At 38.2% G+C, this 17,495-nt stretch overlaps 1 protein-coding gene across 4 annotated transcripts in view; it reads left to right on the top strand.

Moving 5' to 3' along the window:
• Positions 1–17,495, top strand: part of ATG10 (autophagy related 10) — a 278,991-nt gene that overhangs the window by 216,240 nt on the left and 45,256 nt on the right. For 3 of the 4 annotated variants that reach the window (XM_054715103.1, XM_008162000.3, XM_054715104.1), the window contains exon 5: positions 13,939–14,036. In XM_054715103.1, the coding sequence (XP_054571078.1) occupies positions 13,939–14,036 (98 nt within the window). The remainder of the gene's footprint in view (positions 1–13,938; positions 14,037–17,495) is intronic. The other variant, XM_054715102.1, reaches the window with a different exon arrangement.

Raw genomic sequence — 17,495 nt, 5'->3', positions numbered from 1 at the left:
AGAAGATTTTAATCTGAGGTGCAGTTCCTAAGAACTGACAATTTGGGGTAAATCTTCAACATGGGACATGGGGAATTGAGAGTTCACTAATTCACAAACTCTTGCTGCGGATTTGTCCATATGATTATGACAGAACTTTAAAACACTCACTTCTTTTTGTAATTCAATTTGGTTTGGAGCCCAGAGGTTGAAGGAGGTTTCTTGTCAGTGAGCTGTGTTATACTGAAAAGTAGGAGGAGATCCATTTATTTATCAGGGGGGCGGAAAATGTCTTTCTTGGTTTTGGTTTGCAGTGGCTCTTACCTAGTAGCTTCCAGATTCAAAGATATGTCGAGGCTGTAGGTAGAGGAAATAGGACACTACTTCTTCAATACTGTATTTTCATATAATTAGTATTCACCATAAGCAGTTAATCACCAGAGAAGAGCTCCCAGAGACAAAACAAGTTGTTTAGCTTGTCAGCATTAGGGAATTGGAGGTGTTGAAACATGACTGCTTCTCGCTGGAAGTGGGTCTTGCCGAGGCTGCTGGATGAGCTCATACGTGTGCTTTGCTCTTATGTGCCAACAGCTCCCCTTACAGCATAGCACAGTAATTGTTCCTGCAAGTCCTATTACATTTTAATGAAATTTGTGTACTTCCTAAGATCTTTTCTGCATGTTGCTTTTCCATTTCTTAAAAAAAACACAAAAACTCTAGCATTCTTGGATTCTATTTACATTCTTTTAAGGTTTCCTTTATTATGCTTAATAAAGAAAAACCAAAACAAGTCATTGGTTTTGTGTGGAAACATTCCTTGTTCTTCGCCCTCCCCATTCTGTGCTATATAGAATGAGTGTTAGAAATGCTTTAATTTCAGAATTCACTTAGTGCTTGTTCAGACACATTAAAATATCAAATTTGATCTTTGGAAAGCATACTGAATGTTTTCTTGTGGAGAAACATGAAAAACGGTTCTTTCTTTTATCATAGTCTAATGATTTTTTTTCTCTTTTCCACCTAACTTAACTTAATAAGTGTTCTAAAAAAGTATCGCCCTTTACTCTGGAGTCATAATTTTTCATTTATTCCCCTCAATCTATTCCTTTTTCTTGTGATATCTGATTTCTCTGGCTTTTCATCTGTTTGTTAAACAAATCTCTGTCAGTGTGGTGACTAGATTCCTAGCATCTTCCCCTTATTCCAGGTCCAGATTTTTCTTTGTCTCATTCTAAAAGAGTTCGACCTAGAAAGGAGGATGACTATAAAATTTCTTGCCCAGGGGTCTTTTTTTTGTTGTTGCTTCAAAAATAGTTGAGTTAGCCTTGTTTTTGACAGATATTTAGAATTTCTTTTGCATTTGATTGCTATTAAAAATTAGTTCCTCTAGCTTGCTCTGAATTTTCTTCTAATACCTCTCTTTTTTTTTAGGAAAAGCAAATAATAAGTATTTCCATTTAAACTGACAGTACCTTTTTTTTTAATCAACTGGCTTAGATTCCAGAAGAAATCTTTATTTTGTTTCTTGAGATGCAAATCCATTGGACTGTAATTATCTCTTATTTCTTTATATTGTTGTGTCCACCAGGCCAACTATTGCCTAAGACTCAGCTAACATGCCACTTGCTCTTGTCACTCCATGACATATTGTATCATATATCAAATCACACATAACATATCACATTGCATCATATTATATATCATGTTACAAGTTGCACCATAACAGACTTATTTGTTTACTTGTTCCCTGTTCCCTATAAAATGGTAAACTAGAAGTTAACGTTTTAAATTAAGAAGAGAGAAGAAAATTAATATTGGGTACTTACAAAATGAGTAAGACATTTTGATACCCACAATATCAACTGTGGTTCAGCATCAGCAGGTATTTATTGAATGAACCAATGAGGAATTTCTAATAATTTATGATTGTGCCCTATTTGAACTGCTATGATGGGTTTATATGGAAGGAATTATATGTTATATGTTGTCTCCAGGAGATTCAGGACCCAAACCATCTATATATTGTTACTCTGTAGTCTGATATTTCTCAGAGATTATAGGATTAGTTGACTAAGGAGAATGGAAAGTCCTGAAGACTCAAAGGTGGGCCTCTAAACCAACAGAGCAGCTGTTTTACTTATATTGACACATGTTTTTACTTGATCTTTTATGCAGACAGCTACGCTGAGACAGATTCAGCTTCTGAGTACCTCTCATTTCTAATACGTGAGCTTACAGGAACTCCGTTTTGTAGGGGGCAACATGGATTTACAAGAACACATATGTTCTTTCCTTTCCCCCTGACTACTCTTGCCATTATGGGTTTGGGAGGGGTAGTGGGACATGCTTCACACCATTTACTACCCAGCAGTGGGTGAGAGGCATTTGAATTTCTGTCAAGTAATAATGAAGAGCCTGTATTTGAATAGTGCTTTGTAGTTTATGAAGTCCATTCTCACAAAGCATTGATGTCAGTGCCCACTGGTTGTTGTTTTTTCTTTCCTCTTTTCTAATTAGGTACACAGTATTTTAAATTATTTGTATCATGCCAAAGGCTTCTATCTACTCCCCATAATTCCATCACCTTTTAGGGACATGGCTTTGGCCAAAAGCTGATGGAAAACAGAAATGTGGTAAAACCTTACGTACACCTACTGCTTTGATCTCACCATAGTTCTGAGCTTATATATTTTCCCCATTTCGCTGATATAACTAGAGACTTCTATATTTCAGCTTGAATTCCGATTTATTTCTTCTTTGCCCCTCCTCTTTTCCTTTGTTCTCAATCTCTATTGAAAAATAGACCAAGTGGTTCTTCTCATTTTCAAAATAGTTAATTCTTGGGCTGACATATGGGTTCTTCTTGGGAACCATTTTTGACATATTTCTTTAATTAGTCAGATGGGCTGCTTTTGAATAAGGAAGGAAACATTTCTCCCATTCAGCAACTGAATGTCTGTTCTTTCTGTAGATCCATTCTATTATTGGCCCAGGGAGTAAGGGTATAGAATTAAAAATGTAACCCAGATATTTTATGTGGAAGATCTGTCCACTTGTTATATGCCTGAAGGATGCTCATGGAGAAATAGGGCAAAAGAAATAGCCAAAGAATAATTTCTTCTCAAAGGCAGCATGAACCAAACTAAGATACAGGCCAGCACAAAGGACAAATAATGGAAAGTTTAGGATGAGAACAGTGCATGACTCATCAAGGAGGAGGAGGAGGAGGAGGCTTGTTCATGCTTTGGAACAAGAGGAGGCCTTTGGAATGCAAAGAAGAGAATGATAGGGACACAGGAATAATGGGGGTTGGAGGAAGTTAGAGAATAAAAATAAAATCCATACCTCTGTCCAACAACCTGCAAGGGAAGGTAACAGGTTGGCTTTTCTGAAGAAGTTGGGAAAAGAAGCTGGAAAAAGGGAGAAGGGCAAGTGCCCAACTGTAGGCTGGAGGGAACATGGCATATTTGGGGAACAGGGAGAGGCCAGATTGCAGTAGGGATTTCTTAAGATGAATTGTGGAAGAAATAGTTGATAAGCTATTTGAGATCAAATTATGGAAGAGGTCATGGATGGGAAGGGATTGGATTGAAAGAGACTGAGCAGAAGTGAATGGGCCCAGAGGAGGGATTTCCTAGAGCAGAAATTATGACTGAGTAAAACAGAGGAATAAATGAAGATGAAGAGAAATTATGGAGAATGAAGTTTTAGTAAAAGGAGTTTGGCTCTTTCTGCATTGTTAGCATTGTATTAAATTTTTAAAAATAATGACCTCTTAGAGAAAATGAGCCAGAAAGAACATATTTTCAGGGAAAAATTATTATTGCCAACAGAATGAGAGTTAAAGCAGCTTATTGAACAAGGTAAAAAAAAAGTGGATTAGAGAGGTACTTAAAGACTTAGGCAAAAATGATTCTAGTTAATTATTACAATGAGCGGAAAATAGAAAATGATTTGACAAATGATTTAATTTAGAGTCTTATGTGATTGTAGAGATTGCTTCAAAAAGTTCATATATGCCACTTATATTTATGTAAATAGTTAGTAAATCTAGCCAGACATTATAATGAAATGGAACATGAATTTGGGGAGATTAAAAAGAGATTCTAGGGACTAAAGTGAAATTTGAAGAGCAAGCAGTGAAAGTTATTAGGAAAAATAATGAAAAATTATTTAATTAATACAAATATACTCAAACTGAAAGGTCCAAATAATAGAGGAAAATTAATGAAAAGTATTTGTTCAATCATGTAAATTTTTGAAACATTATGGGGAATTAGGGTAGAAGTAGGATTCTGGGTTGGAACATATGATAGGAAAAGAATCTCATTGAAAAATCAAGCCCTGATTTAAAAGTGTGTTAAAGAAAGGGTGTTAGAGAAATGTGAAACAAAACTGCAGGGACCTATGTTAGTATAAAACACCACATACTCCTGGCTGGTGTGGCTCAGTGGTTGAACGTCAACCTGTGAACTAGGAAGTCATGGTTGGATTCCCCGTCAGGGCACATGCCCAGGTTTCAGACTCGATCCCCAGTGGGGGACATGCAGAAAGCAACTGATCAATGATTCTCTCTCATTTATGTTTTTACCTCTCTCTCCCTCTCCCTTCCTCTCTCTGAAATTAATAAAAACATATTTTAAAAAACACCACACAGAAAGCAACATATTTTAAATGGATCCAAAGGCCAGAAAGAGGACATGATTTATTCCCTTACTTGCAAGAGACTATACTTTCGCTTTCCTGGATTAATGTCTATTTGTGGTCCCAGAAGAAATATTTCTTTGCTTACTCTTGGAAAAATCAGCCCTGTTTAAAACATCTCTTAAAATATACATGACTGCCTACTGTGTGCATAGCACAAAAACTCATTAGCCTATTCTAAAAATATGCTGAAAAAAGTCACTGCACAACTTGAAACTAGTTTATTGCTTTTCTCCTTCTTTAAAATCATAGAGTTCTTCAAGTTCATGTACTAGGTGTTATGCTGAGAAAGTGGAGACTGCATTCTCTATGAGTTGAGGTGGAATAGGGGTAGTCAAGATGCAGCAACAGGCATAAGAGGTCCATGTTCTGGTAGTAAGGAGGTGTGAATAGAACCAGAAATCGAAGGGCTGAGTGCTGGGATGTCAGACCAACAAGCTGGATCAAAACCTCAGGATACTTTGAATAGGACTGAAAGTAGAATGTCTTCTGCTTTGGAACCAGCGGACGCAGAGTTATGTATCTTGTGGTGTGGTCCTGATGTATAATGGTATCTTAGAATTGATGTCTGGGGTGTCCTGTGAACCTAATGTTCTCTTGGGACATTTTCTGATTTCTCAAGAAGGTCTTGTATATACTTCTGCTAGGTTGAGTGTTTAATTTAATTTAAATGAGAGGTTACAGCATCGTGCATTATTGTAGGTTTCTTAACACAGTGTATGGACAGTTTCAGGTGACTCAAAATTATTCCTCTTCATGCTGTTTGCTGGGCATTTTTCTCATAAAAATCTATCTATATAAAAGTCTAATATGCTAAGTGTCCTTCCCACCTTCTGACCGGTCGCTATGATGCACATTGACCACCAGGGGGCAGACGCTCAATGCAGGAGCTGCTGTGATGCACACTTACCATTTACAGAGAAACGGCAGCGCAGCCTTGGCCAACAAAGCAACACTCAGCTTCTTTCAAGTGGGACACAGGCCCCACCAGCACCCCGGAGCGACACTCCACTAAATTGCAGCTGACACTGCCAAGTCCCCATGGCCAGCCCTAAATAGTCGCTGTGGGCACCAGGTAATGACATCACGTAGCAACGCCCAGCTTCCTCTCCCTAGCGACAACTAGCGTCTTTGCAGTTTCTTCAGCCCAGGAACACAACTTGCTTTATAGCCAGGTGCAAACATTTTACACTTTAACAAAATGTCTGTGAAGTGTTTTCCCGTGCCTCATCTCATTTGATCCTCACAGAAGTCCTGGAGTACGTAGATAGGAATCAGACTCAGTAGAATCCTATTTTCTTTTCATTAGCTGGAAAATGGCGATTTAGAAAGCTTAGAAACTTGACCCAACTGAAAAGAAGTAAGAAATGGTGGAACTTGAAAATGACTTCAGGTTTTCTCACTACACAGAATATTGTCAAACACTGCTGCAGTTACCATTAAATATTTTACCCTTTGTTCTCCCTGCGTGATCTACAATAATAATCTCCTTCGTGTTGATATTTACTGCTGTGTTACTAACAATTACCTGAAAGAGAAGTTGGGGTGCTTCACTGGGCTGGAAAAAGTTTAGCTAAATCAGAAAGCAGGTCTAATTAAGCAAGTTTATTCTATACATATAAAAAGCTATGTTGACTCACACACGCATGATACATATAAAGGTCTTGCTGGCGCCAATCGCTCTTGGGTGTTCCCATCTGTCATTATCGATCGTGAATTTGGTTGACACTCTATTATAGAGAAAGGGTGAAAAGCGATATTAAAATATTTCCTCTAATTAATTTCCTTTCAATGTGCACGAATTCGTGCACCGGGCCACTGGTAGATTATAATATTCATAAACTTCATCATGTGATTTAAAGACATCTTACATTTATTTTCTACTCAAAATTACTAAGCAAATATTTAACATTTTAAAAGTTGGGGCTGACGGATCTGGGAGAGGCCACGCGCCCCTGGGTCCGGGTGAGGCCATGTGTCCCCGGATCTGGGTGAGGCCTCGCGCACCTAGGCCCGGGTGAGGCCACGCGCCCCTGGGTCTGGGAGAGGCCACGCGCCCCCGGGTCCAGGTGAGGCCATGTGTCCCTGGATCCGGGTGAGGCTGGGTCCCGGGTCCGGGTGAGGCCACACGCCCCTGGGTCTGGGAGAGGCCACGCGCCCCTGGGTCCGGGTGAGGCCATGTGTCCCTGGATCCGGGTGAGGCCTCGCGCACCTAGGTCCGTGTGAGGCCACGTGCCCCTGAGTCCAGGTGAAGCCGTGCCCCTGGGTCAGGCCGAGACCAAACCAGAGGGAGTTGGACCTATGTTACCACCATTTGTCCACCATCCAGAGCTGAGGGGTCAGTGCTGACATGTACACATAAGGAACTGGTGGACATTGAAATTGGGTCTCTAAAGAACTGTTGGTCCAGAAAGAAACTCACTACAGACTGATTCATTTGCCTGTCAGCATAACTATTATTGCTCGTCTCACATTCAGTTCTTATAAGTATATCTCTAGTGACACATGATCTCGCTCATCTAGGGGAAATGATGAACAGCATAGACTGATGAACAAGAACAGAACCAGAAACAAGGAGGCATTGATCGGACTAGCGGGCCTCAGAGGGCGGATAGGGGGGGGGGGGGGGAGAGATCAACCAAAGGACTTGTGTGCATGCATATGAGCCTATCCAATGGTTAAGTTCAACAGGGGGTTGGGGCATCCGTGGGGAGGGGTGTGGGATGGGAATGGGGGGATGAGGACAAATATGTGACACCTTAATCAATAAAGAAATTTTAAAAAATAAAAGTTGGGGCTGATAATTTGGAATGTAGATAATTAATAGGCAAGAGTTTTAAACCATTTATTAGGACTATATTAGTTAGGTATATTTAGTTGCAAAAAATTGAACCCAACTATGATAAGCAGAAAGGACTTATTGGAAGGTTAGATCACAGAGTCAACTGAAGGCATTAAGAATTACAAGATGAGGAAATGCCTCTGTTGGGCTTTTGTGGTGTAGAATGGGGCTCTGTCTTCCATTTATTTTGGAATTTCTCTCCCAAATTGGAAGTATGTTTGAATACTGAAAATCAAATATCCATAGTATTTTCATCTACTTAATACCATGGGTTTTTGTATAAGTATGAAGTTCTTAAAATATAATCATGAAACACTTAACTAATGAATTTCTCATCATGATTGTCAAGTCTTTATTACTAGTAGTAATTGTGCTAATTACTCTAGATTATTCATCTATCCATTCACTGGAAAAGGTTTATGCACAAGGCATGAAGCAGTCTGTGGAATGCAGGGATGAGTAAAGGAAATCAGAGGTGGATGATGCCCTCACAGAGCTTTCAGTCCAGCAAGGGGAAAAAGCCAGATCTGAAATTCACTGTAACAAGAAGGATATGATAAGGACCACAAGAGAGGTAAAAACTGCCACCAAGCGGAGAGTAGATTGGTGTTTGCCAGAGGCTGGAGGATGGGGAAAATGGAGAAATGTTGGTCAAAGGGTATAAATTTTCAGCCCTAAGATGAGTAAGTTCTGGGGATGTAATGTACAGCATAGTGAATAGTTAATAATACTGTATTATATACATGAAAGTTATTAAGAGATTAGATTTTTTAAAAAGTTCTCACTACACACACACCAAAGAAAGGTAACTATGTGAGGTAATGAATGTATTAACTAACGTTATTGAGGCAATCATTTCCCAATACGTATGTATATGAAATCATCATGTTGTATACCTTAAACTTCCACAATGTTATATGTTCACTAGAGGCCCGATGCACGAAAATTCGTGCAAGAGTAGGCCTTCCTTCCCCCAGCTGCCGGCACCAGCTTCCCTCTGGCACCTGGGACCTGGGGTTTGCTCCAGCCCCAGCTTCATCCGGAAGGATGTCTAGTCTAATTAGCGTATTACCCTTTTATTATTATAGATTCTATCTCAGTAAAGCTGGATTTAAAATAAATCGCCACCAAGGCTCAAAGGGCAGAGATTACCTTGAGCTGGAGTAATCAAGAGAGGCTATGGCTGCTGGACTTGGGATTTGTCCATGCAGTGATGGAAAGGACAGGCCTGGCCCAGTGAGAAAACCAGGAGAGGCAGAATTCTAGAGACTCCTAGGTTAGGCAGTGTGGGTGGAGACAACGAGTGACAACAGCAACCAAGTCAAAGATACAACTCACGTGTGTATCCCTTTATGGTTTACAAAGAGCTCTTGGGTTCGGAGGCATACATTATAATGGTGAAAGTGCAGGGTCTGGAGCTGGAAAGCCTTGGTTCTGATTCCTAGCTCTGCTACTTACTAACTCTATGACCTTGGGGGGACATATTGAACTTTGCTTCCTTTCTTTCATCATCTGAAATTCACTGTAACAAGAAGAATATGTTAAGGACCACAAGAGAGGTTAAAAACTGCCACCAATTTGAGATAATATTAATAAGACCAACTTCATAGAGTTTTGAGGATTGTGAGCTAATACATAAAATGAGGCTTGACACATAGTACCTTTCAACAGTGCTGGCTAAGTTATGTATCTTGTTCCTCACACATAACCTTGTAAGGTAGGAACTTTTATTATACCATGCACAGGTGTAAAAATTGAGTTCTCAGAAAAGTTCAATGATGCATTCAAGGGTACATGGAAAACTAAGGAGTTGAGGCTCAAACTCTATGCCCGCCCCCATTTTTTTTTCTTACTGCTTGACACTGTCATTCAAATAACAACTAAAATTTAAGGAACACGAGTCAATTAATTGATGCCATACATAAGTAAAAAGAATCTATATTTGAGGAATTTTTATTCATATTTCCTAAGATTAAGAGAGATACAAAATGCTAAACAATGTGTGTAGGGATAAATAAAAATTGCAGAATTAGCCAGCACAGTAGCTGATATGAATGCACATGAACAATTAACACTCATTTCATATCGCAATGTAATTTTCTCACTGAAGCAAAAATGAATTTTCCCCTTTGGTGGAGCATCATCGCTGTCTTACTGTGGAGTATGACATGAATTTTTATATTCTTCAAGCACTCTTGGAGACAATATACTGAATAATGGCATATTTCATTGTGAAAAACCCACTCTTTTCTTTTTATTTCTAGTGACCACATTGAGAACATTATTCTTAAACTTACTCTAAATAATTTATACTTTCTGTAATCTTCATTTCAGGAGTTATGAGCTTCAGTGAAACCACGCACAATAAGATAAAGGTTACTTCAGCGTGCTTGTACTGGAGTTAGGTAGTGCTAGTGAAATATTTCACATTGTTATTTGGTTCATGAAAACTAATAACCTTGAGAAATTTAATTTAGAAAGCTGCACATTTTGAGTAATATATAGATTACTTGACATGTAGGTTATTATTCAATCGAGAGATTTTATATGAAAATGTTAAATTAAATGCTACTGGCAGTTGCTAAAGATTGTACTTTTTAATTATTCCATTTTTCATCCAATGTCTCTTCTTCTTTTGTCATTGACATTTTAGGTTGTTGACAGAACATTCCTTTAACTCAAATGTGTAGTATCATTTCAGGTGATAGAGACACATAGTAGGCATGCAGTAAATGCTTATTAAATTAATGACCTTAATTTACCGTGCTCACTTTGTGGACTACTTCTGAAATTGTTTTGGCTTCTATTTCACTTTTTCAAGAATGCGAGGGATTATACTGAGCTTCTCAGCCTCAGTGTGATTAATGAGATTTCTAAACATGTTCAAATTGGTGCTATCGAATATCTAGGGTCTGAAACTAGAGAGTTGTTGATTGAGTATGCTTATGTCTCCTCTGACTGAGGCCAGACAGAAAAAATAGACCCTCTTAACAGGGCTTAAAGTTTCTGATTGAAGATACTTTGAACTGAACATGAAGGCATGATGTGTTACATGAGCTTAAGCAAGTACTTGTTTATGCCCACATTTTAACTTAAGCTAAAGGTTTGTATATAGACAGAATAGATAGAATATTACAACATTCTTAAAATGTCTGCCATATTTAAGCTCTGTTTTGTAAAGTGGTTCTTTATATGTTTGACTAACTCAGTGCAATGATTTCATTGGTATTTCTGAAGGCTCCATTTTGTTTTTGGAATAATTAGCCACAATCATACTTGAATATATTTTAGGTGTCAGTAATGTATGGCATGGATGAAGATATTGCTGATTAGGTAAAAAAATTAGTTGGTGTATAGTATAAAAGAATGCAAAACTAACTCTTGTATGTCTTTGATCATGAAGGTGTGAGCTATGATTAAGCAAACAAATGATGAAGCCTCAGGAAAGGAATCCATATTGCACTTTATTAAATCATTTTTGTTATATCTGTATGTGAGAGAGACAAAGCTCTATCACCCAGATCTTCTACAGTGTAAATGGTCAGCAGAAACTAGAGAGATTTACACTCTTGTCAAGGTAGCTTGTACAAGCACTCATTTAACTATCATTAATACATGTGTTTTTAAATGGTTCTGTAAATGCAATAGAGAACAAAGTCACATCTATTCACAAAATACACTGTTCTCTTTATAGCAACTGGTAACTAGCACTCTTATTAACATGCATACAGGAGTGTCATCCATTTTTTATGTTTTGAAATCATTAACTCCTTGTGATTATTATTTTAAGTTGACGAGGTCAGTTTTTGCTCCTGTATTCGTAGGTATTATATCTTTTTTTCCTCTAAATTTAGTGTTGTTTGAAAACTTATGGCACATCACCTCAGTTCTAGCATCAAATCTGGTGAAAATATAACATTTGTTTTGGGTCTCTCCATAGAGTTCCTGTGCTGCTGATCATTGCATTTTGGATGACTGTTTCTCACAGAGTATGCAGGTTGTTGACAGTGGGAATAGCCAAACCACCTACTTCATCCTTAGATTGTTGACTAAAATATATTTTCAGGAATAAAATTAAAATCATTACTGACTAACAGATATTAAACCAGGATTCTTCTCTAGGTCTCCAAAGCCGTAGTCTGTCTTAGAGGAAATAAAGTTAAGGAAGGCATTCTTTCATTGGTCACTTACTCAGTGAATATTGATGAAGCATTTGCAGTGTGTGAGAGGCTGAGAACTGCACATGGTGGGACTGCAGTGGGAAAGGATAGATGCAGCCTCTGTCTTCAGAGGCAGCATGGAGTAGCAGGGAGAACATGGAATTGTGAGTCCTGAGACTTGAACTCCAGCTCTAGTGCAGTCACGTACTGGCTGCATCATTTTGGCAGATGTATATGGCCGAAGACCTTAGTTGCCTTATTTATAAAACAAGTAATTATACCAGCTCTAACATTTTATTATCTTACAACTTGATTTCTTCTAACTTTGACATCTGAAAATGATTTTGAAAGCATGTCATCTTTTTATAATTTGATTATTTCATTTGCTGTTTGACACTGAACTACTTAAAATCCCATTCTCCTCTTCTAACATCAACACACACACATGCATGCACACACACACACACACGTGGAATATGCATATTTTGAGGACGAGTAGTGCTTATCTTAAGGGCAAAGTTTGGCCCTACTCTGTAAATGTGTTCAGAAAACAATATAACACAGATACTGAAGGCCGCTTGTTTTTAACTTGTAGCTAAACATGACATTCAAATGTTAATTGGATGAATAAATCTTGTTCATTTTACAGACATGGAAATGTCAATGGAATAAAACTATTTATCACACGATAATGGTCTCCTGCCGCCAGATAAATGCCAAGATGAAGATACTTATTGAAAATGTATCAAAATATTCTATTGCTATTTATTGAAAATAAAGGTTGAGGAAAAGTTCAACTTTTCAGGTCAAACATGAGAAATGCTCTGCCTGTGGTATTAGTGTATTACTATATCAAACACAATGTGCGCGGTATAGAAACATAGGACAATTCTAAGAAATAATGGTCTCTAAAGGACTCTTTCAGCTTTGAACATTACTGGAATGGGGGCTGGGAGGAGGCACCTAATATTTATTTAGCTCTTATTAGGTATCTAACATAGTCCTGAGTGTGTTCGCTGATGTGAGCCTCATGAGAACAAGATTTTAAAATAATTACCATCCTCATTTGCAGCCACACAGAGAATAAATGCGAGCACCAGGATTCAAATTCCGCCCAGGCTCCAAATCTTTCTCGTAACCACCACATCTACAATTATACCCTATAAGTCTGAATACAATGCCTTTTAGCTTAGTTTTGTTTTTTAGTAGAGTATTCCCCCAAGTTTTGTTGCATTTGGTAACCAAGGATTTCTTTGTGTCTAATGACTTAATATACTGATGACTTTTCTTTAAACGATAGTGACCACTTGTCTAAGAAACACAGCACACTTGTAAGTCCTGAGGACTTGATAGCTCTGGATGGGTCACGCAGCACTAGATTCTAGCAGTTAGGCCACCTTCTTTCTAGCAGAGTGTACTTAGACGTCCTTAGGTTCACTCCCTGCTTCCTTTTCTGAGCTTAGATGTCTGTTTTTCCATTTCACTTATCTTCTGCCATGTGGTCTTCATAAAACACATTATTTGAGTGGTTAAGAATAGTTAAGAATATAGGTGAATAATTGAAGTCGTTAGGGTTAGGGTTAGGGTTAGGGTTACTAATCTCAGGTCCCTTCATCCCTAACAGCTCTTTCTCCACCTGCACAAACACTGGGTGCTTACGGCCCCCTCCTCTGGACGGTCAGAGCACTGCAGTTTTCCTCTGGCAGTGACCTCCCAGTATTTTCGTTACTGATACACTATTGATACACTTGTCATAGTTTCCCTAACAGTAAGGCAGGCTCCTTAGTAGGAGAAACTGTGTGTTTTCCTTCTCTCTATTCCCTGTGGTATCCAACAGAGTGATTTGAACATTACAGATACTCGGTCAGTGAGAGAGCGAAAGAAGCATGTGTGTGGTCTCTGATTTTAAGGACTGCAGGAAGAATTAAGACTTCAGAGGTATCCATAGTGCACCCTTCTGACTATGGGAGTCTGTCTTTCTGATCCTTTGCCTACGCTTGTATCTGTTAGTTCTCTCTAACACACATTTGGATTCATAAAGGCACTGAATGAGCAGATAATTTAACTGCTAGATAATTACAAAGGAGAAAGACGTGAATGGTTAAATTTCCTTCAGGAAGACAGTAGTCATTCATATAGCACTCTTTTGATTTTTAAAAAAGTCATAATACTCTTCTGATAGTTTCAGATAGACACCAAGCACCACTGTCACACGGATTACTAACTGCCGGTCTTTCCCGTGCTCTTCTGCAGATGGGAGACCCTTACCTCTGAAGGACATCTGGGAAGGAGTCCACGAGTGCTATAAGGCACGGCTGCAGCAGGGACCCTGGGACACCATCACCCAACAGGTTAGAGAGTATTTCCATGTTATTGTAGGTGATCCTTGCCCTCTGCTCACTTTCTGACCTAGTTCTCTCTTCCCTATTCTTTTTCCTATCTCACTCTTCTACCTACTTACAAACTTCATTTCTAAGACAGTTTCCTTAAAAATAACAAACCTTCCCAGACCCAGTCTTAGTTTAGCCTCCCTGTTATCAACTCTCATAAAAATCTGTAATTTTTTTCATAGTGCTTATCACATTTTAAATTATATATTTGGATATTTCAAAAAAATAATGTCCATCTTTCACGCTATATGGTGTGCTGTCATGTGGGCAGATCATGTCTGTTTACTCTTCATTGTACACCAGCACCAGCACAGTCCTTAAAGTATAGTAGCTGCTCAATAAAAATGTATTTATGTAAACGAGAATAGAAACTGAATTGGCATATACACTAAAAAATAGATGATTTAGCTGGTGTCACATCTGATGTTCAACGTTTTACTCATAGGAGTATTTGCAAAAAATTAACTTTTGACTAATAATAGCTTTGCAATAGTGATCTAAAACAGAGAAAATAGATCTGCAAAAGTACATATAAAAAGTAGATTTGCAAAAGTAGAGATGTCAATCATTTATGTCATTATAGCTACCTTGCTAAAATAAGCAGTTAATTATTTTAGAAATTTAAAAATACTCATCACCTTGCATCCAATCATAGTCTCCTTAAATATAATTTTTTCTTATATCAAAATCTTATTTTTCCAAGGCTCTGTTAAGCTTAATCAAAGCTTTCTTTAAAAATGACTTTATCAACCATTAACATTTTTATGCCCTCTTATGTATTTGATCATAATAATGACAGTTTACCTCCCAATCAACATAAGAATCCTTAGCATTTTATAAGTAGCATTTGACAATGATTACAAATGACCATTTTTTTAGGTTTTAATTGAGGACAAAACTAGGTTTAAGTACATGTATCTTTCACACTGCCCCTCAAATTAATTTTTTCCTTTCTCTTCCCACTTTGACCCTCCTAGATCAAGCCCTTTAGCCTTGCCTGAAACAATTAGTAAAGCTTCCCACCCCTGGTCTTCTGCTCCTTTCCTCCTGCCTGTACCGTTAGTCACATCTTCTTAAGCACGGCTGCTTTTCTCTTCCCCACAGGCAGACCTGCAGTAGATTCCCAAGGGCCTGTGGCATGTGGGCTAAATGCCTCCGCTGGCCTGCAGGGGCTGCCACTCCCTGGCACTGACCTGCCCTTTCAAGCTTATCTTCCCCTTCCCTCCACACAGTCTCAGCTCCTGCCAAACGCAGCCATTCATTTTCCTGAACCCATCTTGTGCAGTTTGTTCCTGGAATTCTTCCCAGGGTTAATACTGTCCCTGTTGCTTTTGTTCTGTCTGTATATAGTCCCTTCTCTTGTTCTTTCCCGTGTTCTTTTCTCTGAAACCCTCTCAGCTCACAAGAATGCCCCCACCCCCGAAATCCTAGTTTTGTAGAACAAGTATGGGGTGGTTGCTATGATAAAAGGGTAATAAGATATAGAAGCAAATCAGCCATAAAGATTTTTGGCAAGAGTATTTTATTTTATGCAAAATATTTTAGATTGACCTTCAAGTATGTCAAGGTGAAGAGTGCTAGGAGTTTCAACTAACAATGTCTTGTCATTGACCACAAGCCATTCAAAACTGTATACTGTAATACCAGGATCCATAGGGCCAGAAAATGTTTTGTTGTAAGAGTGAAGAAAGATGGCAAAAGGATAGAAGAAGAGAGCATCCAAAGCTATATGTATGTATTTAACTTGACTGCCTTTTTTCTCAGCTCCTTCTCAGTTATGCTTTCCATCATGTCCCTCAGCCCAATTGTTAGCCTTTTCCTTTTTTTCTCTCTAGCAGCAGTTATTAATCTCCTTACTGCAAGCCTATAGCCCAATTCCTGGTGGTCTGTGTCATTTTGGGGTTTTAATTCCACACGTCTCTGTTCTGACTCATGTCATATGAATAAGATTTTGAACTCAACTCCGTTTGCTTAGTTCCCTAATATGATGTTACGAATAGATTTCATTCCATTAAAAGAATTCCTAAGTTACTAAACCAACCAAATGAACCAATCTGTACCTTACTTATTCTTAATGGAATTGATTAATATCTTTCAGTTTATAGGCATTTAAGTGTCATATAGATAGTCTGTTAGTGAAACTTTTTTTTTCTACATAGCCAATCACAGTAAGCATTACTATTCCTAACACCAAGTGTGGGCCCACTTAATAGGAGGGGTATTTGATGTAACCAAACTACATTATAACTATAGCATTTAGATGTTCCTTTGGAATTTGTCTTATTGGGATTTACTTGTGGATAACAAACTTTGTTTACGCTTTAGAATTGCTTATCACGGTGTCTGTCAGGCACTAAAGACCTAGCAAGAGACACTCATTTGTTGCCATTGCACTACTTGGCATTTGAAAGTCATCATGAATATTTCCTTGGGAGGTCTTGGCTTCTAGTCCCAGATTAGCTAATGGGTTGGTATTTATGTACCCTTCTTTGCTTGACATCTTTGAGAGGATGGGTCTTCATTTTTGGAATGCCCTGTGTGGAGAAAAAATAGTGGGATAAAGGGGAGGGTATGATACAGCCCAAGGGGAGAATGAGCTAATACAGGGTGGGGCAAAAGTAGGTTTACAGTTGTTCACATGGAAAATAATGCAACAATTAATAAATAATAATGCAAGAATAAACTATGTGTTTCATGTATTCACAACTATAGACCTACTTTTGCCCCACCTTGTGTTGGTGGCACCAAATAGTAGGTTCCATTTTGCAGAATTATGCTAAACAATCATTAGCTTGCACACTGAACATGATAATAATATCCTGTCCTCTATAGTAGCTTAAAAACAAAAGCAGCCTTCGCATAATATAAAATGCATTTCAGTTCATTTTCAGGCTTGATTGTGCTTTTATAGTTTGTTGCTCTTCATCTTTGGTAATCACACTTCTGTTCTCTCAGCATTTGTCTTGATGATAAGGACCTGCTCATGTCAGACACGAACTCTCTCTTTTGAAGACAAGCCACTCATGAATCTCATACATTTGATTATGGTGATTACTTACCTGCTTTTGTCCAACATTACAGACTACCTATTACCTCAACCCTGCAGTCTAATAAAAACTTCTTTTTTTTAAAAAAAAGAACTTCTGAAAGAGAGTTAACAGATGCCCAGGTTGGATCTGCCTAAATTGGTAGAGTGAATATGACAACAATGATCACTGGGAGGTGTGGGCTCTGTGTTTTAGGGAAAGAGCTCCTGTGATCTTGGGTGTATAGTGATCAGATAAGTAATTTTCTCTTAGTGGTCTCTTTTTATAAACATGTACAAAGGTAGAGATGATAGTATAGTGTACTTACAAACTCATGGATGATTGATTTTTTTTTTTTTTTTTTGGTATTTCATCCAATGTGGAATGTTTTTTT

Source organism: Eptesicus fuscus, chromosome 4 (assembly GCF_027574615.1).
Source record: "Eptesicus fuscus isolate TK198812 chromosome 4, DD_ASM_mEF_20220401, whole genome shotgun sequence".
Taxonomy (NCBI): domain Eukaryota; kingdom Metazoa; phylum Chordata; class Mammalia; order Chiroptera; family Vespertilionidae; genus Eptesicus; species Eptesicus fuscus.
The sequence above is the reverse complement of the archived record's forward strand: the minus strand, read 5'-3'. Positions and strand labels throughout refer to the sequence as shown.